General features: G+C 44.3%; 1 protein-coding gene across 1 annotated transcript in view; it reads left to right on the plus strand.

The window, feature by feature from the left end:
- The window catches only part of NSFL1C (NSFL1 (p97) cofactor (p47)), a 22,160-nt gene extending 3,681 nt beyond the window's left edge, over nucleotides 1-18,479 (plus strand). Inside the window, exons 3-10 of the mRNA XM_008591042.1 lie at nucleotides 4,421-4,495; nucleotides 7,102-7,107; nucleotides 7,707-7,872; nucleotides 8,523-8,615; nucleotides 9,696-9,805; nucleotides 10,274-10,411; nucleotides 14,816-14,980; nucleotides 16,760-18,479. Coding sequence (XP_008589264.1) covers nucleotides 4,421-4,495; nucleotides 7,102-7,107; nucleotides 7,707-7,872; nucleotides 8,523-8,615; nucleotides 9,696-9,805; nucleotides 10,274-10,411; nucleotides 14,816-14,980; nucleotides 16,760-16,922 — 916 coding nt within the window. The 3' untranslated portion in view covers nucleotides 16,923-18,479. The remainder of the gene's footprint in view (nucleotides 1-4,420; nucleotides 4,496-7,101; nucleotides 7,108-7,706; nucleotides 7,873-8,522; nucleotides 8,616-9,695; nucleotides 9,806-10,273; nucleotides 10,412-14,815; nucleotides 14,981-16,759) is intronic.
- The last annotated feature ends 4,370 nt before the right edge of the window (nucleotides 18,480-22,849 follow it).

Below are 22,849 nucleotides of genomic sequence, written 5' to 3' on the forward strand. Positions count from 1 at the left end.
TTATTGCTACGTGAGTGTTTCCAGCCGTGATGAGCTATTTTCTGACTTGACAGAGGGCTCAAACCTGGGTGTGTGGACCAGAGGGTTGAGTGAGAAAGTAAGACTAAGTGATGAGTAGTAATTCCCTGCAACCATTATTGCTACGTGAGTGTTTCCAGCCGTGATGAGCTATTTTCTGACTTGACAGAGGGCTCAGACCTGGGTGTGTGGACCAGAGGGTTGAGTGAGAAAGTAAGACTAAGTGATGAGTAGTAATTCCCTGCAACACTCAGTCATTTCCTGTAAAAATATGCATGATTGTTACCTGAGTGCAGTTTATGGTTCAATCCTTGGGGAAACCACAGAGCCTACTTTGAAGATTTTGGGGGGTCTTTTATGTATGAATTGTGAGGAGTGACCATTTTATCTCTGGAAGTTTTTAAGTAGAGGCCAAAGGACTTCCTTCCAGGGTGCTGTAGATGTAAAAGATTAGGCCAGATGACTTTAGGAAGGCTCTTTTGATATTTTAGTATGCCCATTACCCTGTTAAAAAGTCTTGTACAAAATAGATCTATGTAACCCACCCTTTCCTAAGTTGATTAGGGAGACCTTTTTTATTATTTATTTATTTATTATTTTATTAGATGAAACAGTATCAACCTTTGTGATCTCATTTGCATCCCCTATACCGGCCTCCCTGGTTCCCACGAGTGGGACAGTGCTGGTCTTCCAGAAGACAAGCAGGGGCATTTCCTGCCAAAGTATTTAACTATGACACCCCTTTCTGCTTTAGCCTGAGTACTTCTACTCTCTGTTATGTTTTAGCCAGAAAATTGTATTTGGGTTTGAATTCAACTCCAGAATACAGGTGTAGTGTTTCTTTGCCATGAAGTAGTAAGTTGTTTCTCTCTAAGGGCATCTGAGGTTTAAGGTACATTTCCTCCCTTTGAAGAAGGAACACTAACCCCAGATCTCATTGCTTTCCCTAATTCTTTTCCTAATGCCCATCTTCAGAGTAAAGAGGTAGTAAGAAAGTGATCTTTCAATTATTTGCAGGTGCAGAACTGTGAGGTGTGATTGATGGCACATGGGGATTTTACTGCCTGGAACATAGTTGTTAACGTAAGGGCTGTTCTTGCAGCTGCTAGTAGAGATGGCTGATTTCCTAGCATATGAGTTTCTGACAGCCACCTCAGGTTATTGCTGGGGTGTTGGCATGTCAGAAGTACAGAGGAGGAGAAGTTGAAGCTTGGCCTCTAATGCAGATCGCATGTTCACACCTCTCTTCTCCAGTAATCCCAAAGTCCTATTAGAGCAGTGGTTTATTAGAGCATGGGCCCAGGAGCCTGACTGCCTAGGATCAAATCCCACTCCGCTGCTTGGGCACTTTGTGACCTTGGGCAGGTTACTTAAAATCTCAATCCCTTAGTTTTCCTGACCTGTCAAATGGGAATGATAGTAGTGCCTGCCATGGGAGATTAAATGAGTTAATACTCACAAAGCACTTAAAACACAGTATGATGTGTTAGCTGCTACTATTGTCATTTTATTATCCTTTTTAGCATCCATTTTCATCTTCCCAATCCCCTGCCTCATTCTACAAGTATTTTTTATGTATATTAAAAAATAGACATGAAAGTAAAAGAATCAAGGAAATAGAGTTTAACATTAAGACTGAAGGGAGTAAAAGACTAGACACACGTTCAGGCCCAAAGGCCTTGTCTTATTGCTTTGGTTTAGCCTCACACTTGGTGCTGGGCTTAGGTGAAGCCAAAAAAAATGGGGAAGGAGGGCACAGTTTGTTACATTTTTGTGCTTGTCCAGGAGGAAAAATGCTGACTATATTCTCAGGAGAAGCCAAACTTGTGCTAGCACCTCAGAGGAATTCTGTGCAGGGCCTTCCCCTCTCTCCCCCACATTGACGTGGCTGTTGTAGGACACTTAGCCTGCTACTAGGTTTTTCCACCATCATCACAAACACCCTTTCATGTTGTCACTGCTGTTGCAGAACAACACTTTATCAGTGAGTTCTTCTTTGGCTCTAGAAAAGGGGTTCTTAACGTGGAGCCCCTGAACCCTAGGTGACGTAGGAAGGTCTATAAATTACCGGAAGTTGTAGGCACAAGTTTGTGTATATTTTGGAAAGTGTCTTTTCTGGCAAAGAATTCGTGGCTTTTATCAAATTCTCAAAGGGCTGGGGGACATAAAAAGGTTAACCATTGCTGTGGGAGAAAGTCTAAACTCCTCAATAATAGCAGCTGTCATTTATTGAGTATTTAATAGGTGCCAGGCACTGGGTTAAGCCCTTACATATACATCTTTTTAGTCATCACAACAACCCTGTGAGGTGAGTACTGTTGTCTGCATTTTACAGACGAGGACACTAAAGCTGGACTTCTTCCCAAGATCACACAGCTAGTAAAACAAGGATTTAAGTGCAGGGCTATTTCTGCTTCCAGCAACTCTGCTGTCAGCCACAATGACTACTGCCTCTCCTTGTGGACATTCAAAATTGTCCAGAGTTTGTCCTGACTCTGCCTTCCTAACCTTACACAGTTTTCCTTGTTTCTGAATTCCTTCATTCCAGCCAAACTGGTTTCTTTGGTGTCCCAATTCTGCCTTGTTTTTGGTTCTCTGGCTTTTGTTTGAGACTCCGATTGAGTATGCCCACTCTCTTGCTTTGTGTTTATCCAATCCCGTGCATTCTTCTGTGTTCCCCTCCATCCCCACTCCTCTACTGAGCATGTTATCCCCTACCCCTGACTAGGCAGCACACCACAATCCTGTTCCTCAGAACTCCAGTTTAAACTATAATTCATTCACTTCTTTGACCATATCCATGTACTACTGGGTGACATCTCCTGTGTTGTCCTGCGCTCTTTTCCTGATATTTAACTTAATTTTTCTTACTAAGTAAATTGTAAATTCCTGGAAGTGGGAGGGCTAGTTTTCAGGAGCATTGACTATCTGTCTAGCTCTGCCAGATATTCTCACCTGTGTTCTCTTCTTATACCTCTCAGTAACTTTGGAAGTAGGTGGGGTGCTCTCCATTACGCAGGTCAGGATGCTGAGTATTAGAAAGGTTGAGTAACTTGTACCTGCTGTTATGGCAGATTCAAGCCCAAGTCTATCTAAATCCAAAGCTGCATCTACTGACACATGCTACCTCCCTGCCCAGGACCTCCTACCCTTGTGTACAGGTCAAGCGAGAGGTAACAGTCTTTTCCTTTTTTCTCTCTTTCATCCAGCAAAAATTGTACCTTCTTAGAATTTCAGGGACCACCATTGCCTGATTCCTTAAAACTACACTATCCAATAAGGTAGCCAGTAGCTACTACCTTAAATTATTTAAAATTAAATAAGACAGACATCATTGTTCATTTGCACTAATCGTATTTCAAGTGCTCAGTAGCCACATGTGGCTAGTGGCTTCCCTAATGGATAGTGCAGCTATAGCATTTCCATTGTCACAGAAGAGTGCTGCCACAGAGCTAAAGTGAACAAGTTAAAAGCAGAAATATTTTTAAGGCTTTTGATCACAGGCTGCTAGTTCTTAAGAGCTGAGGCTTTGAGATCCCTTAATAAAGACCTTACAGTCCATTGAGCAGAACTTAATCTACCCAGAATGAACAAAAGCAGACAGGGCATTATCTCCAGTGCTGACACCCACATATTCATTTCATTTCTACTTTTTGGCTGCTTGTCCTTTCTGTAATGTGTCATTCTCTCTCATCTCTGTACATTTGTGTGTGCTGCGTTCCTGTAATGCTGCACCTATCTCCTTTCTCTACCAGCCCTACCACTCTTTATCCACCTGACTGACTGGCCACCAGTCTTTGGCACTCAGTCCAGATTTTTTTCTCTGGGAAGCCTTTCTTGATGTTTCCCTATCCTCTCCTTGCCCACTTCCTCCAGAAGAAGTGGCTCTGTGCTGACATGGCCCTATGTACTTCCCTCTGTCACAGCGCTATTGCACAGCCTTAAGGATGGTTTTCTGCCTATCTGTGCCCCTAGATATTAAGCATCTCAAGGGTAAGAACTGTGTCTGATTATCTTTATAGACCTAGCATCTAGTTCAGTGTTTGGCATACAGGTATTCCCTCATTATTTAAAAATTATATGATGAAAGTAGATGTTCATTAGAAAGTTTTTAAGATAGTACAGACCCCATCTCTCCTACCCCTCCTGCCAGGACAGCTTAAATTGGATTTCATTTTACTTCACAGCAGCACTTTTTAATTTATTCTCAGTCTTGTGTGACCCTGAAGAAATAAATGCCACATTATTTTACATATAAACTTAGGGGGGTTAACCTTCTTTCACATATATTCTCTTCCAGCCCCACCAAAAAAAGAAAATGTAACCCCAGTGTCCTTAACTCCTTAGCAGCTGATGACAGGAGTTTCTTTAACTATCATTTTGCTCCTTTCTGTATCTCTAGCGATAATAGGGTGACATCCTTCAGAGACCTCATTCATGACCAAGATGAGGAAGAGGAGGAGGAGGAAGGCCAGAGGTGAGTCTTCGAGGGGTGGGATGGGGTAGGGGGGACAGTCCACAGAAAGTCTGCAGTAATATGTGAATCGCCTAGAACAGGATCTGATAAACACGCTCAGTTATTATTGGCCATTACTACTACAGGTTAACCTGAGTGGGCTATATCCTAGGAACAGTCCTTTACTCCCTTTATCTTAGAAGTGATTCCTTGTCCCCTGTTACTTTTTTTTTTTTTTTTTTTTTGTGGCGGTCTGGGTTTGTTTTTGTTTTCTAAATTATTTAAATAATGTGTATTTATTGAGGAATATTAGGGGGAGAGAAACAAAATCATTAAGAAGGAAAAAAAGGATCTTGTAATCCTACCTCTGGGTATTTACCCAAAAACTTTTGAAGTCAGTTTGTCAAAGACATATTTACACTCCCATGCTTATTCACAATAGCCAGGTTATGGAATCTAAGTGTCCATAAGCAGATGAAGGATACGGAAAATGTGGGATATATACACAATGGAATACTATTCAGCCCTAAGGAAGGAAATTCTGCCATTTGCAACAACATAGATGGAATTGGAGGGCATTATGGTAAATGAAATAAGCCAGGCCACAGAAAGACAAATACATGATCTGACTTATATGTGGAATCTAAAACAATCGAATTAAACAGAAGTAAGAAGTAGAAGAGTGGTTACACAGGCTAGGGGTGAAGTGATGAGGAGATGATATTCAAAGGGTGCAAAATCTCAGGAGAAATATGGTTTTTAGTGGGGGTGGAGGGATCTGTTGCAGTGTGTGAATATAGTTAATAATAGAGTATGGCACATTTCAAAATTACTAAGAGTAAATTTCAAATGTTCTCACCACAAAAAATGTCAAGTATTTGGGGTGATGGATTGGTTAACTGCTTTGACTTAATTATTCCATATTGTACTCATAAATCAGAATATCACTTTGTACCCCGTAAGTATATACAGATATAAATTATCAATTTGCAATAGAAATTTAAAAAATGAAAAGAAGGAAAAAAAGTCATTATATTACAACCCAGACATAACCAGTTATTAATATTTTGGGTGTATTTCTTTTCAGCCTTTTTTTTAAATTGAAAAAGTAATACTTTAGAATAGAATAACAGGCTTATAAATGTAATCCCTCCCTCCCCCCCACACACACCTACTGATTTTAATTTTTAGGAACGTTGTAATAAAATTAATGTTTATTATGGAAAATACAGACTAGTCTGATGAAAAAGTATAACACTCATCTCCTTTTGGTAATTATGGTTAATATTTTGGCATATTTCCATTCTTTGTTCTGTGTATAAACATACTTTGTCTTATATCGTATGTTACATGGTGAAGTTAGATTATTTTACTTCTTGCTTTTTTTCAATTAACACTACATTTTAAACACTTCTCCATATCTTTAAAATTCTTAATAAGCATTTCACTGGCTATAATAATTCATTATATAGGATGTCTAACATTTAGGTCGTTTCCAGTTTTTTACCACTGCAAATATCAGTGCTGTGAACATCTTTGTGTATTGATCTTTGACCACATCTTAGATTATTTTCTTAGAATAGTTCCTAGAAATGAAAATACCAGGTCAAGGGCATGAATATTTTTAAGGCTTTTGATCACAGGCTGCTAGTTCTTAAGAGCTGAGGCTTTGAGATCCCTTAATAAAGACCTTACAGTCCATTGAGCAGAACTTAATCTACCCAGAATGAACAAGAATGAAATGATTACAGCCTTATTTCATGGGTTTTGGCTGTCCATGGATCTGCCTCAGTCTGTCAGACATTCCTAAGGATCAGTGTACAATAACCATTACAGAAATGCAGTTACCTCATTATGGTTAGTCTTTGGGAAGTGGGCAAAGAAATTACATGTGTTCTCTGTTTTCATCCATATTGTGACTTTCACGCTGCCTCAGAACCAACCTTTTAGATATACAGGCCCAGGAATATATGTTAATTTTAGGGTTTTACACTCCTTGAGTGAAAGAGAGTGTCATCAAGTATGTGAATGTCCAGCTCCTAAATGAACTCCTCCTCCTGCCCAGTCACATCGTCCAGGCAATGGCTTTCCTTTATTTCACATCCCCATTACTTCCTTAGGCCCTCAGCATTTCATACCTAAAAGGACACTGGTACTGTTATTCTTGCCAGGGCCTGTGGCTTTGCCTCAGATTCCTTGGCAAATGTCAGGAAATAGAGGGCTGGGACTAATTTTTATAGGTTCTCAATTCTCCCCGCTTTGGGAAATGCTGTTGACTTAGCTGTACATAGGAGTGATAAGGAGGCAGCTGGCCAGGCTACATGACAACTGGTTTTCAGATCCAAGTTAAAAAAAAAAAAAAAAAGTACTAACTTAATCTCAAGCCATGCTTAGCCTATTGCAAAGTCCAGTGTGGGTGTCTTGGGGCTTGCATCTGAGATTGGAGCTTCCCTGACCTTCTCTGGTACCCTCTCCTCAGTGTTCCTAGTGTGTGTCACAAGAATGGCAAGGTGATTCAGGCTTGGGGGAGCTCTTGGTACTATACCACACCACCTTACACGTGTGCATTACTCTGCTTGTTCTTTTGCATACATCTGCTGATTTGAACCTCACGGGCCTGACTTAAGGAGCAGGTAGGTAGGGCATGTGCTTCTTCCTTCCCATTTCAAAGACAAGGAAAGTGAGGTGCACAGCAGTGCACTGGTTTATCCAGGGTCACACAGTGGCAGAGCCAGGACTGGAGCCTAGCTGCTTGTACTAACCACACCACTGCCACCAATAACCCACAGCTACTAGTGGTAGCTGTTTTTGACTATGATCATAGTCACTGTCTCCTGGAGAGGTGCTGGCTACTGGATGAATAATTCCCAGCTAAGGCTCTCTCGTGAGCTGACATGCTGTTGTGCATGCTTGGAATGCCCTTTCCTGATTTCTTCACCTGATAAACTCATCATCATCCTCAAGACTCAGCCCAGAAGATATCCTCTGGGGAAGACTTGGCTGTCCTCCCCAGCTCAGTGTTCCCAGAGACCCCTTACTGACATCTGCTGCTACTCATATCTCATTGTACCTGCCTGCCTCCTTACATGTGTCCCGCCTAGCCAGTAAGTTCCCTAAAGATGGACATCATACCCTTCACCTCAGTGTACCCAGCACCTAGCCCAGAACTTAGCGCATGCTCTACTCATGTTTTCCAAGTGCGTTTGGTGTTAGAGGTGTATTTTCTATGCAGGTTTTATGCTGGGGGCTCAGAAAGAAGTGGACAGCAGATTGTTGGCCCTCCCAGGAAGAAAAGTCCCAATGAGCTGGTGGATGATCTCTTTAAAGGTGCCAAGGAGCATGGAGCTGTAGCTGTGGAGCGAGTGACCAAGAGCCCTGGGGAAACCAGTAAACCAAGAGTGAGCATAAGGATCATTGTCTGTGCCCACAGGACTCAAGTTCCAGAGGGGGGAAGAAAGCCTTCTTCATGCCAGTTGTGACTGATTTTGTTTTTGTTTTTTTCATTTGCTCACTTGGTCTCTTATGTGGAAGACTAATGTAGTTTCTCTTACCCTTTAACAAAATACCAAGATTTGGGGCAAAGTTTTCAAACCTGTCGCCTATGGTCTGGTGGATCAGGTCCTGCAAACATGTTTTGTTGGTCTGTCTAATTTGACCTACTCAGTGTTTTGCTTCATTTTATTTTAATTGGATTAGTATCCACCTGTTTTATGTAATATCCGAGTTACTCTCATCTTTGGGAAAATCAAGTCTTTTGTATTATCCTACACCCAAATTCTACTTGCCTTGATTAACAAGAGCTTAGTAGCAGCTGTTCCCTTTAGCCAGGCACCCCCACCCCTTCCAGCTTTCACCCCAGTCTTGGCCATTCAGTTCGTTTGGCCTTGTGGGCACTGAGTTTGATTCATACAGAAAGTGCATCTAGTAGTTAAGCTTGATCAGGAACCCTGTCCTCTTTTTTCCACTTATCTAAAATACATCATTGTATATGAGTAACCCCACCACTATTGACCAACCTCTCAAGTGTTTATGAACTTGTCCTTTGTAGCCATTTGCAGGGGGTGGCTACCGCCTTGGGGCAGCACCAGAGGAAGAGTCTGCCTATGTGGCAGGAGAAAGGAGGCAGCATTCCAGCCAAGATGTGAGTGTTGATCTACCTTTCTTAGGGAAGCTCATGGACTGTATGTTCTGCCACTTTCGGAAAGTATTAGTCACATATTGTACATGAATCAGCAGCCTATGAAAGGGAAGCCTACAGAGTCAGTGCCCTTGCTGTGGTCCATGCACAGGGAGGCTTACTGAAAAATCAAAGGCAGTTCTCTCTGGCTGTGTGAGGGGGCTGGTGAGAATGGTTTGGGGAAGGAGATGTACAAATGAAGGAGTTTTCTGTGCATTCCGTGTCTCAGGTAGAGGAAGATTAAATTGGACTTCTCTGGTGGTGTGGATATGGCTGAAGCACTTGGTCTTCAGACCACCAGAGACGACCTGAAGTGCAACTTTAAGTTTTCGTTGTTACTGTCCAGTACTTTTTTCCCCTGTGTAAACTCCCGCATAAGTGTAATCATACTATATGGACAAATTTGAATCTTTTTAAAATTTAATACTATGCCACAAACATTTTCTTGTAGCCCTGTGACCGTTAATTTCTGTAGTGTATGTTTAAATCATTTTGGTTTTTATTCCAAAATTCATGCAAGAAGAAAATAAAAATCCTATGTACCTGAGACAGCAGCTGCTAATATGCTGGTTTTTACCCTTTTCTGTGAATATGTGTGAGGAATTGTTAACGGAAATTGTAGGTAACACTTTTTATGACTGTAAAATAGTCTATGAGATCTGCCATGGTAGTTTAGTTGAACCCGAGCTACATAACAAGCATAGGGGCAACCCTACAGATAAGGAAGCCACAGCTTTGACTGAGTCCCCTACTTAGGGCCACCCAACTAGTGAGTGGCAAAGTCAAGATGCAAACCCAGGATCTCCTTAAAACAGAGCCCATGCTCTTAACCTGTGCTACATCACCTTTCTATTTGAGGTTAATGCTTATTTGGTTTGGTTGTTGATTGATTTCCCTTTGCATACACACCTACATATGTGTGCGTCTGTATTTTAATAATAGCAACACAAAGAAATAGTAAAAACCTGCTAATTTGCAGGTTCAAATTGGTGTGCTTGCCAGGTTCCTGACAATGTACTAATCGCTTACCTCCTGTCATCACAGGTTCATGTAGTGTTGAAGCTCTGGAAGAATGGATTCAGCCTGGACAATGGTGAACTCAGAAGCTACCAAGACCCATCCAATGCCCAGTTTCTGGAGTCTATCCGCAGAGGGTGAGCAGAAAAGTCCTCTTCCAGGTCTTGAATCAGTGAATGAGATGGCAGCTGGGAAAAGAAGAGGCAGAATATTTGTTATTTGAGAAGTTTTTTTGTTTGTTTGTTTTTGAGGGGGTTTTCCAGTAAGGACCAGAAAACTGCTAGACAAATTCCAAAAGAGCTGTAATACTGAGAAGTAAATTTTTGGAAGCAGTCAAGATACAGATTCATAGATCTGCTCCAAAACCCTTGTGTGTCCATTTTTTCCCCTCTGGGCCTATGCCAAATAAGAAATAGGTGTCGGCTGTGACTGATCAGGTAAGAGAGAAGGTGGAGGCAGAGAGGCAGCCACTTAGAGTAGCTGGCTCCCTGTGGAGGCCCAGCGATTTCCACCATTGGGACTGAGAGGTTCCTTCTCCACTCACCCCATCACTGTCATTTCCATCCTGTTCTCTGTGGACGCCAGCATTGCCTTTTCTCCTTCAGGGAGGTGCCAGCAGAGCTGCGGAGGTTAGCCCATGGTGGGCAGGTAAACTTGGACATGGAAGACCATCGGGATGAGGACTTCGTGAAGCCCAAGGGGGCTTTTAAAGCCTTCACTGGAGAGGGTCAGAAACTGGGCAGGTAAGGAGAAGCACAGGTGGGAGCTGGACTGCGTCAGTCATACCTGCCGAGTCCAGCAGAACTGTGTATTGCTCACTTTCGATAGCTCTGTTTGCAAAGTAATTCAGATTTTATTTTTATGGGAGGAAGAATGTGGAGAACATGAGCTGCAGAGTTAACAGACCTGAATTTAAATCTCTGCTTCTTCACTTTGTGGCTGTGTGGCTTTGGACCATATAACCTCAGTTTCCTCCACTATAAATAGAACTACTAAGAGTCCTTACCTTCTGGGATTATTGTTGCAAGGAATAAATAAATGAGCTGATGCATACAGAGCACTGCCCCATGGTGAGCAGTTGGTGTGAGCCGTATGTGTAACCTAATTCCTGCTTTGACTCAGTAATCTAGGGTCTTCAGGGATGGTGTGATCTCCTTGATGACCTAAGGCTAAAATGGGGAATAAGGAATTTCAGACTCTCCTGCCCAGCTGTGCCTTGCAGTGGCATTGGTCAGGATCCTGGGAAGCTCAAGGACATTGTTGCTCCTGTGTGGGCTGGTGCTCCACCATTGTGGCAGCTCAACAGTTCTTATCTCTACTTCTTTGTCCCTTCCTGACACTGTCACTTCCTGTGACTTTTTCTGCCTTTTGTCCTCTGCCACTGCCTTGTCTTCTCACTTCTGTGCCTTCTGCCAACAGATATTCTCTGTTGCATTCAAACACTCTGATGGGATCTGGTTGGTTAATAGTCACTGTTATCTCTGATAGGCACAGTTTTCCCACTAGACTCTTGGCGGGCCCATAGGTAGGCTGCCTTCTCTCTGAGCCCACTTAGCTTCAGCCATGGCCATGGCATCACTTGGCCAATGTTCTTCAGAGGGAACTGTGTACATGATAAGCACTCAGAGCATAGTGGCTCTCTTTGCCAATACAATCCTTATTTTGCAGCGAGAAAGCTGAGGCTCTTGGACTTTAGGGACTTGCCCTTGGGTACGTGGCCAGTGTGTGGCACAGCCAGGACTGGAACCCAGGCTTTCTGATTGACATTCCTTCCCACGCTCGGTCTGCACAGCAAGACACCCTCTCTGCCCTAGATCTAGCAGCTGTCAAGCTAGTCACTGCCTTGCTCACTTTACCATCTGCAGAGGTCAGAGTGTGGTCTACCTGCATCCATCCCTCCTAGAACCCCCCGCCTCCCTGTCAGCCATTTATGCCTCATCAGGAATAAGAGTCAGACCTCAGGACGTCAGAGACCAATAGATTGTGATTGACCAGGACCAAAATAGTTATTTCAGCCCTGCTTTCATCATTTCATCTACCGTACTGGGGATTGTGGGCCAGCCCAGAACAGCTGTTCTCAGAGTGAGCTGCCCTGTCAGCTATGGTGAGCTTTGTAGAGCACCTGATAATTTCATTTCTTTTATTATTGAAGTAAAACATGTTCATCTTAAAAAAAAAAAAAATAGAAAAATGCAAATAAAGAATGAAAAACTGTCTCAAGCTTAAAAATCAGAAATATCTTAATTAGTATCTAGGGAGTATATCTTCCTACTCTTATTCACTTATATAATGTGTGTTTGTAAATTTGCTGTTTTATTGCCTGTTTTTTGCCTGATCATTGAAGTATGGCTGTCATTGCATATTAGAAAATGCATTTCTACACTTTTATAATGTTTCCATAATTTTCCGTCCTGTGGCTGTATTATGATTTAACCAATTAACCTGTCAAACATTTAGGCAGCTGCCAGTGTTATGAACGTTACAGTGAATATCTCTGCAAACTAAATCTTTGCATACTCCTTAATCTTGGGTTAGAAGTAAAATTGTTGGCTTAAAAGGGCTTTATATATTTTTAATATGTGTCAAATTGCCCTCCAGAAAGGTCGTATCCGTTTTTTACCCCCACCATCAGTTACAAGGGAGGACTCAGAATGCCATGAAGTTTGAGTTTGTTTGATTTCATAATTCTAACAGGAAATATGTCTACTGTTGGGAAACCTAACTGTATTATATGCACAAGAGTCCACATCTCAAAAAATGTAAATATTTTTGAGAAAGTCTATGAGGGTACTTCAAAAGTTCATGGAAGGATTCATATTTTCTTTTAGTTTTGTTTTTCTGTGAACTTTTGGAGTACCTCCTATTTTAGCTGGGCGAAAATAAATACTAGTGTGGAGAATGAGTGCAAGCTGAGATGGAGCTTTGATAATCAGGTGTGCTGTTTGTCAGCCGAATCAGTGGTCATTGCCACTTCCACTTGCATTTATTTTAGTTCTGGCTTTTTATGAAAACTAAGCTAAAAAAAAAAAAAAAGTTTTATATAGCTAACTGAGATGGGATTTTAGCTTCTTAGTCTAACTCAGATGGGCAGTTTCTTTAGCATTTCCCATAAATGTTGTTATGTTTTCTATTGTTTTCTTGTGAACTACAGTGAAAGCCAAAAGTTTAAGAAAATTTTCTCAGGTTTGCCTCAAAAATCACTCAGTCCTGGTTGTAATGATTCAGCAAGGCTGTGGATGTAAAAGCCCCCTTAGTTAAATGCCTGCACAAAGTAGGTATAAATGTTACTCCTGTTTTCCCTGTCCTTTACCCTTACCTGAATAGATGTTGGCTACTTTGGAGTAACAGCTGCTTTCTCATCATAGGCATGACTGAAAATGTGATAGCTCCCTTTTTGGCAGGCAGTCACTTCCATGAGTACCTGTTTTTATATTTGGAATTATTATAAACAGTTGAGGGACAGGCTGCCTAAAGTCTAATTGAAGAATTGACCTAATGCCTGTAAAAGTCATGAACTAAACAGGATATAATGGATCTTAGGCATTTACACGTGTAACATTTAACTTTTCACTATTCCCAAGCAACTCCTGAGGCCAGTGGAGGTATAATTTATCATGTCCTGGCCCACGTTTGAGTCCCACATGCTGTGACGCTGATGAATAGAAGCAGCTCCTCTTGAAACTAGTAAGTGTAGCCAGCATTCTCCTTTGAGCCCCACTTTGTAATTCGCTAAGCACATATATTTCACATTCACAGAAAAGAATAAGTTCACTTTTCAGTGATTCTTTGCTAGTTATATGCTCTGGGACCATGTTGCACAAACTGGGTTCCATGAAATACTTTTTCTCCAGGAGGTTAACAAGTATAACATGGGGGAAAAAAGAGCCTGGTGGTTGAACAAGTTTGCCTTAACTGCATGATCTCTCAAGACCTTTAATATGCTAGTGGCCTCTGATGCTGCTGGTATAATAGGTGGCATTGCCTAAACCTTCCTGTAGATATCTTAAGGGACTAGGATTCAATGGAACACACTTTGGAAAGCACTTTCAGTTACATTTGCTATGTGTGCCCTTTTTAGACTAAAGATCAGAAGCAAGAGTGAGGTACAAGAATTGATCTAATAGATGCTTTGTGTGGAAGTGAGCAAACTCTCATCTAATGGCCTCTCCTCTCTGCAGTGGTCCAGGCCAGGGCCATCTGCTGAGGGAAGGCTGAGAGTGAGGTGGATAGGTGGTTTAGAGGAGCAACGGCAGCTCCAAATGGTTGTGGAGAATTAGAAGACCTATGTGCATTTTGTGTTTGTCACCCACCTGAATGCTTTATGTAATTAATTATTTACTTGAATCTTCACAAAATTTGAGCAAGGCAGGTAGCTTTAACCCTTATTAAAAATCCTTGTTGAAACTAAGGGAGCTTGAGTAACTTGCCTAAGGCCACATAGCTAGTGGGTGAATTCAAACCCTAGTCTATCTGATTCTAAGATCTGCACTTTGAACACTGCAGCAGACACCATGTCCATTTCACTGAATCATTAATCCCCGTGGTATCTAGCACAGAGTTGGCCTTTGGGAAATCTTGCCCACAATCCCCCATAGTTGATGCCTGAGTGTAAATGAGGTTGCACCAGGGGATATAGGCCTGAAGATTCCATCAAGAGTCAGAATTGCTCCCCTTACATCCCACCAGTCACCTGCCAGGCTGTGTGCAGGCTGCCTCAGCTGCAGATATGGAGTGCTACCCTCAGTCACTCCATTGGCTAATAAAACTCCAAGACTCATCCCGGTCTGTTGGGTCCTCCAGCCTCATGATCCCATCTCTCTCACCATAGGCTGTCCTGTGTACTGCATTCCTCCCTTTCAGCCCTTGCTCAGGTGAGGACACTGAGGAGGAAGAAGGTTGAGTAACTTGCCCAAGGTTACTCAGGAGTGAGGGAGTTACAGCAACAGGTGACTCAGGGTTTGAGGTGAATTCTGCTGGACCTGTAAGTTCCCTCAGGGCACCGATATTCTGTCTGTCTAGGTCACTATATCAGCAGCACCAAACAGTGCGAAGCACACAGCAAATGCTCAGTAAAAATCTGAAAAGGGAGTTCCTTCCTGCTGGGGCTTTGTTTCTACTCCTGTCCTGATGTGATCCTCTCTCCTCAGCACTGCCCCCCAGTTGTTGAGTACCAGCTCTCCAGCCCAGCAGGCAGAAAATGAAGCCAAAGCCAGCTCTTCTATCTTAATCAACGAGTCAGAGCCTACCACAAACATCCAAATACGACTTGCCGACGGTGGGAGACTGGTGCAGAAATTTAACCACAGCCACAGGTACCTTGCGTTGCTGGCCTGGCTTATTCTAGGAGTGTCCCAGAGACTCCTGCAAATGTGTGGGAATCAGGGAGCCATTCTTCCTCCTAATCATCAGCAGGCATGTCATGCTGTCTCTGAAGGAGGCAGTGGGTTGGGAAGGACTACAAGTCTGGAGCCTTTGGTTCTGCCCCCACTTTCATTGGTGTGGCTTGTGGCTGCTCACTTTCCTCCTGTGGGTCTCATTCTTCATCTGTAAAGTTAAGGGGCTGGGTTCCTGAGGGTTTTTTAGCCATCAAACTCTGTTCAAAGGGAGTCTCCTAAAGCCCACTTGTAGAAGAGGTAAAACTAGAACTGCTGCAGTTGATGGAGGGGAGAGGGGTGCAGTGCCAGCATCCCACCCACCTGGCTTTCTCTACCTCCCTCTCCCCATGGGGCCTCTGAAAACCACTAGGCTATTAGGGTCTCTTCAATATGTATGGCCTTTGAGAATTCTAGGAATACTTGCTCTGCTGTCTCAGACCATCTGGGCTGGATCAGGGCAAACTGTGCCTCCCTCATGTTAAAAATGAGGAAACTGAGGTACAATCAAATGAAGAGACTAGCAGGGGAGGTGCTGGATGACTGTTGCCAGTAAAAATATTTGACAGTTCCTTTCCCAAGTATAGGGGCATCTAAGTTTCATCAGTCATGGGCCAACTAAGCCAGAACCCCCATGTGGGGCTAGTAAATAGTTTGACAATCCTTGAGTATTGACTGGTTCACCTGGGGTTAAAGGCATGAAGTAAGCCACAGGTGTGAGCCAGGAGCATCTGGAGGCTTGTTCATACTTTTTTTCATGAGGATCCTTCATTACACTTCAGGTGCTCAGATCTCTCTGATCTGAATTATTTGCTTCACTTATTTCACTTATTAACCCCAGCATGACTGCTGCTCACTCCCAGGGTGGACAGTCCATACAGAGTGCTGGGCTTGTTGGCTAAAGGCCTCAGGCTTCATCTTGCATGTCCAGGCCTTTAGATGTGCCACATTGTAGATTGCATAAATTTTAGAGGTGGGGGCAGAAAGAAACTTCTGTTGACATGCCCTAGGGAAGGAAGCTACCTGTTTGCAGGTGATTTTGTTCTCATATGGTCACCAGGTTCAGGAGACAAGCAGTGTCTGGAGAAGGGATTACTGGCACTGAAGAGTTGCTAACCTTTGTTAATTTTTCTGACAAATAGTTTGAGTGCTTCCTGTGACATACAAAAGAGACATATTTTCTGCTCTTGTGAAATTCTTGGCCTATGTGAGGAGACAGTAATCAGAGCATTCCAGAAATGTTTGCTTACAATCTTGATCAGTACCATGGCAGGAGGGTCAGGGGATGGAGACCAGGAGCTGGGGAAGGCTGCCCTGCAGGAATGGCATTTGAGCCAAGGCCTGAAGTGTGATTAGGATTACAGGAAGGGGATCAGGCAGAGGAGTCTCTGGAAAGAAGGACCCCAGTGTGGAAGGGAGAGCAGCTTGAGGAAGAACTACAAGGAGAAGAGGACAAGGGGGGTGGCATAAAATGAGGTACCCCTGGGACCACAGTAAGGATGTTGGTGTTTATTATCCCAAAGCAGATGGGAGCAACAGTGAAGGACTTTTGGCAGGGGAGGGACATGATCCAGTCTGCTTCCAGATGATAGCTTTGACTGTTGAGAGGGAGTGGGGAGGGGACTCCTCAGGAGATGTTCAGCCTTCTGCAGGGTGGGGGTTGTGGATGGCAGAGAAGGGCACTGCTCACCGCCTCCCCACTTACCCCCACTCCTCCAGGATCAGCGACATCCGACTCTTCATCGTGGATGCCCGGCCAGCCATGGCTGCCACCAGCTTTGTCCTCATGACTACCTTCCCGAACAAAGAGCTGGCTGATGAGAGCCAGACCCTGAAGGAAGCCAACTTGCTCAATGCTGTCATCGTGCAGCGGTTAACATAACCGCCCCACCGGCTGCCTCACCACCCTCCTTGTTTCCCACGGCCGGCAGCTATGCCCGTGGGCATCTCCTCTCCCACCCCATTGTGCACACCCAGCAGTCCAGTGCCACGTTTCCTTCGTAGCTCTGGGTTCTTAGATCTTGGTTGGACATTTGTTTTCTCCTTAGTTGCATTTCCTGGGTTTTTGTGATGATCAATGGACTTTAATGAAAAGAAAAAAAATAAAAACAACCAAAAAAATTGAAGGAATATCACCAGCATGTTGTACAGAAACTCTCCCACTGAAGCAGGCTTTGATTGCTTTAAACTCATACTTACCTTGGGGACATGTGGGGTGGAACCTTCCATCTTTTCGCATAAAAATTGCTTGTGGCACATAACACTCATCCAAACTGTGTGTCCCACCCACCACCCCCAAAGATGACTATGTGGAGGATATCCCCCATTATGGGCGGGTGGGGGAGGATGTGTAGAAAGAGACTTTACAGCTATGTGCTCCAACAAGAATATATAACTTAGATAAAACTGGGCAGCAGCAAGAGTCGCCTGAAGTGTGAGGTCAGACCTAGCTGCACACAACTCCTTCAGGGGAAAATAACTACTTCCCTATGCTCCTTTCACTCAAGCCTTGGGAAATCAACACTCCCCAGACCTTGGCCAGTTGAGATTCTACACTACCTGTCTGCCCCAGCCCTTTCTTCCTCATTATCCAGGCTGCTCTGCCATTGCTTTATTTACTCCACGTGGAAAAGTCTTAAGTGTACCTAGGAGATAGATGAGGTATTTGTTCATTAGAATACAGCTCATGCCAACCCAGAAGTTCAGAATCAGTATATCTTGGTTAGAGAAACAGAATCAAAATGCCACTGAGCTATTCACTAATGGTGTATGGCAAATCAGCTGCTGAAGAAGGGGTGGATTTCCTGTGCTACAACCACTTTTTACTGTGTTGGTGTTTGCAAGAAGCTTCTGCTGAGGGAATTTTGAGGGTAGGTGAAACATCAGCACAGGGCTTTGGTTTGCAGGTTCCGCTCCACAGTTGTTCTCTGCCTACTAACTTCTGACTTGCAGACACTTTGGCAGTAGTCCCAGCCTGATAAAGACCCTCCATCCCCATAATTTGCTTTCTGTGCAAATTCGGGAGAGGAGGACCCTTGGGCTTCTGGATGGAATCCTTTCCCCTTCCCTCTTAAATGAACCACAGACTTAGAATCAACACTGACTTGGAATCTCCTGGTGTCGAATCATTACGTGCCTCGATCCTCTTTCCAAGCAGTCATCACCAGTCACTCACTTTTCCAGTTCGCCCACTGCAAGGAGCCAAGAATGCACACCATCCACTCAGAGCTGCGGAAGGGCTTCTGGCATAACAAAGACCTATCCTGAGAAAGGGACTTGGTGCTTCCAATCCCAAACTTCCCAAACTGGCAGTGGCCAGCCGGAGCTGCAGCGTCTGCCAGTATTTCCTCCAGCAGGTGGAGGTAAAAGTGGAAACTAAATGTGGGTCTGGAAAAATTAAGTTATTGTCACCTTGACCATTAAAAACCAGAATGAGGATGATGGAGTTTTGTACTTTCTAATGCTTTACTTTGAAGGTAATTAACAGCAGCCGTCGTAAGTACTTCAGTGCTTCACAGCATTCCCGCTTCACTGCAAAACCTAAAGCCCAGGTCACAGCTTGTAAGTGGTAAGGTGCTGCCTGTCAGCCTCCAAAGCCCACGGTCTTAACCACCATACCCCCGTATGCATATTCTCCATCCCCAACCACCAGGCCCTGTATACATACCCTCAATGCCCTCCTATCCCCTTCTCAGTCTTTCTGCTTACATTGATTAGTATGTACCAGAAGAGATTATAAAAATGCCCTCTTAGAACCTGCATCACCTAGAATAGTTTGCAAAGGGCTCTTAGAAGCTCTGGGAAGTGAACAAGGCAGGTGATCTTACTGCTGTTGCCCTGTTGATGCAACCACCACAGTTTGGATAGTCCCAGGTCCGGCCCAAGGTCAGAAGGGTTGCTGGCCACAGCCAGGGATCTCACTGGTCTGGCTCCAGGCTGGGGAGGGATGTTTCCTGCCCTAGATTTCTGTTCTGGGTGGCCTAGATGGAAAGGTCCATCCACCCAGATAGGCTTTCACAGGTTTTAAAAAAAAAAACAAAACTCAAGACTACTCAACAACCATTGGTTCTGGGGCTTCTGAATTCAGGGCAGTTCTTAACTGGGGCATTTTGGATCATCCCAAAAATTGGGGAGTAAGGGAACCTCCCAGCATTAAGTGGGCTGGGGCAAGGATATATTGCAATGCAGGGGACATGTCCTGATGGGAAAAAGCTATCAGTAATTCTTCAGAGTGAAAAGGGTAAGTTAACTGTCACGATGTCCTTTCTAACAAGTGCAGTTGAAACTAGTCTGTACTGTGGCACGGGTGTTGTTTGCTTGGTCTTGTTAACCAAGCCAGGCAGGCATCCATCCTGTAGGTAGAATTTTGTGCACATCTGGCCACTTCCTCAGTAGATGGCTACGGGAGGGAGCAGGCATGTAGGAAGAGAGCTAGGCACATCTTTATGGCTTAGGGTGGCATTGCCAAAGTGCCTTCCAGAGGAGCAGCAGCCGTTTGCATGCCCACGAACAGTACAAAGCATGCCCTTCACTGCCCACAACTTAAAGGTGACTTGGAGCTCATTCAGGGGAAACAGCTGGTGCAGAAACGTGGCTTCTCTGCTGCTCCCTCTGTTCTAACCATCAGCATCTCAGGGAACTGCAGCCTCAAGAATCCCTCCCAGGCCCAAATAAAAGGAGGCCTTCCTTCTTTAAAATGGGTTTGGGACCTGTGTCTGTAGCCTCCCACACTCTTGCCAGGACAGGGAAGCAGAGTAGAAAACACATCCTTGACTTGCAACATTTGTCCTGGGTCCTAGTGTGAGCCAGCTCCTGCATTGTGTGACTGCACCTGTTTCAGTGGCCTCATCCCTCACACCATGTCCAGTCCATCAGCAAGTCCTCCAGTGCCGTTTCAAATGCATCCTCAATCCAGCCACTTGTCATCCGTCCCCTGTGATCTCCCACGCCAGCATCAATCATCTGTCACACCTACCACAGTAACCTCATTGGTCCCCCAATTTCCACCCTTGTCCCACAAAAGTCTAGTCCCACCCAGGCAGGGAGGCTCCTTTTGCAACGCTAACCACAGCCTGTTACTCCCTTCCTCTAAAGCCCTCAGGAGCTTCCCATTACCCTTGGAAACATCCAAGACCCAAAGAGCCCCCCAGTCCATTGCCCCTGCCTGTCACCCTTTGTCCCTTTGCCCCACTTTACTTTCCTCCTTAGCCTCCAGCTGATACGTTATATACTCTTGATTTATGTGTTTGTTTCCTTTGTCCTTCCACTAGATTATCAACTCCACAAGGGCAGGGATTTCTGTGTTCTTCACTCCTGTATCCTAAGCAGTTGGCGCAGTGCCTGACACATCATAGATCCTCAACAATAACTGGCTGCGTGAAGCTATGAAATGGAGATATGACCTCCTTATCTAAAGGATGGAAGACGATATCGCTTAAAGCTCCCTCATATGGCAGGTGCTTGGTAACTGCAGTTACCCGCCCGAAACAGGTTCTCCGTCAGTCACAGGGTCATTGTTCTGCAGGGCGCCTATAGCTGCAGGTTCTTCCTGCTCAGGTGCTGAAAAGAGAGAGCAAAAACAGGTGTATCTGGGGGTGGGGAGCAGGGAGTGAAGGGAATGCCCCCCCAGCACCTTCCCCACCTGCCTCAGCTGGAGTAGGAGGTTTATTAAGGGCAAGTTACCCACCATACTGAGCACCTGAGACCCTCAATGCCAGGACTAGGCCCACTGATAACAATAGTAGCTGCTGTTATTTGAGCATTAACTTTGTGCCAGGCCCTGTATGTACCTTACCTCATTTAGTTTAACAACAACCCAAAGGTACCATGTATTAGCCCATTTTATGGGAGAAGACACTGAGGCTTAGCACAGTGAAGGGACTTGCCTGAAGTCACACACGGAGTAAGAGGCAGAACCACATTTGAATCCCTGACTACAAAGCCATGGTGCTTGACCACGAGGCTCTACCTGTGAAAAAGGCAGGACCAAGTTCAGAGGCACGAGGGCTGACTAGGACTGGGGAAGGGAGAGGCAAGACAGAAGGGCTTCTCAGAAGAGCTGCATTGTGAAGCATGATTAGGGGTTGGTTCTTTGACAAAAAGGCAAAAGGCTTTCACTTCCTTAAAAGACAACAGACCCGGTGGGCATGTAAAGGCATGAGACAGGCAGATCTGGCCTTGAACTTAGGTTCATTCTTTTACCAGGTAAGGCCTTAGACAAGACCCTAAGCTTCTCTGAGCCTTGGTTTCCTCGTTTGCAAAAGAGGGATTAGTAGTAGTTTCTACCTCTTACACTGTGGGGATTAGCGGTGTCTGTGAAACATTTGACACATAGTAGGAACTTTATAAATGATAATAATAGCTGCCATTTATTGAGTCTGTACCATGTGCCAGGCACTTTGTTAGACACTTTATTAAGCATGATCTTGTTGACTATTAACACTTCTGTGAGGCAGGTGCTTTTATCATTCACATTTTTACAGAGGAGGAAACTACCTCGTAAATAGTAGGCACCCTGTAAATTAAATATCTGTTGGATAAATCAACTGAGAATCGGAGAGGAGAAAGCTTGTCAAGAACACACCACTAATAAATGACAGCCGAGACTTGGAAGGCAGCTATGCTCACCACTATACCACTAATGTGACAGCCAAGACTTGAACCAAAGGCCATCTAACTCCATCCTTGTGCCCTCTGTACCACAAGCTCATTTTAAATCAGATTCTGGGTGAACCTCACGCAGCAGGAAAATTTCAGGCTTGGGAGTCAGACTGTGGGGTACTAGCTATGTGACCTTGGGAAGTTCCTTAGTTGGATCACCCATGTGACAGTACACGAAGATGGACCTATTTCCATCCTAATTTGGCTGGGGTCCCAAGACAACAGGGGGCCCAACATTCCCACCTCCCAAGGTGAGATACTGCNTAGTAGGAACTTTATAAATGATAATAATAGCTGCCATTTATTGAGTCTGTACCATGTGCCAAGCACTTTGTTAGACACTTTGTTAAGCATGATCTTGTTGACTATTAACACTTCTGTGAGGCAGGTGCTTTTATCATTCACATTTTTACAGAGGAGGAAACTAAGTACCTTGTAAATAGTAGGCACCCTGTAAATTAAATATCTGTTGGATAAATCAACTGAGAATTGGAGAGGAGAAAGCTTGTCAAGAACACACCACTAATAAATGACAGCCAAGACTTGGAAGGCAGCTATGCTCACCACTATACCACCAACGTGACAGCCGAGACTTGAACCAAAGGCCATCTAACTCCATCCTTGTGCCCTCTGTACCACAAGCTCATTTTAAATCAGATTCTGGGTGAACCTCATGCAGCAGGAAAATTTCAGGCTTGGGAGTCAGGCTGTGGGATACTAGCTATGTGACCTTGGGAAGTTCCTTAGTTGGATCACCCATGTGACAGTACACGAAGATGGACCTATTTCCATCCTGATCTGGCTGGGGTCCCAAGACAACAGGGGGCCCAACATTCCCACCTCCCAAGGTGAGATACTGCCCACACATAGGGTTTACAAAGAGGAGGCTGAAAACCAGCTGTTTGATTCCTGGTGTAGCCCCTCTCCCACACCAAGGATGTGAAAGGATCAAATTGGAGATCAGAGAAGGGTTTTCTTTGAAGGGAGTTGCTGGAGGGCTTTGAGTTCCCAGGGGAGGGGAGAGTGTGCTTTCCTCCCCCACCAGCCTAGTGAATGGGGTCTCAAGGAGGCCACCCGAGAGTTTGAAATTATGACGGTGCCAGGCATCTGCCTGACACCTGAGCGACCTCAAGAGCAAGAGGCTGCCGG

Source organism: Galeopterus variegatus, unplaced genomic scaffold (genome assembly GCF_000696425.1).
Source record: "Galeopterus variegatus unplaced genomic scaffold, G_variegatus-3.0.2 Scaffold6597, whole genome shotgun sequence".
Lineage (NCBI taxonomy): Eukaryota > Metazoa > Chordata > Mammalia > Dermoptera > Cynocephalidae > Galeopterus > Galeopterus variegatus.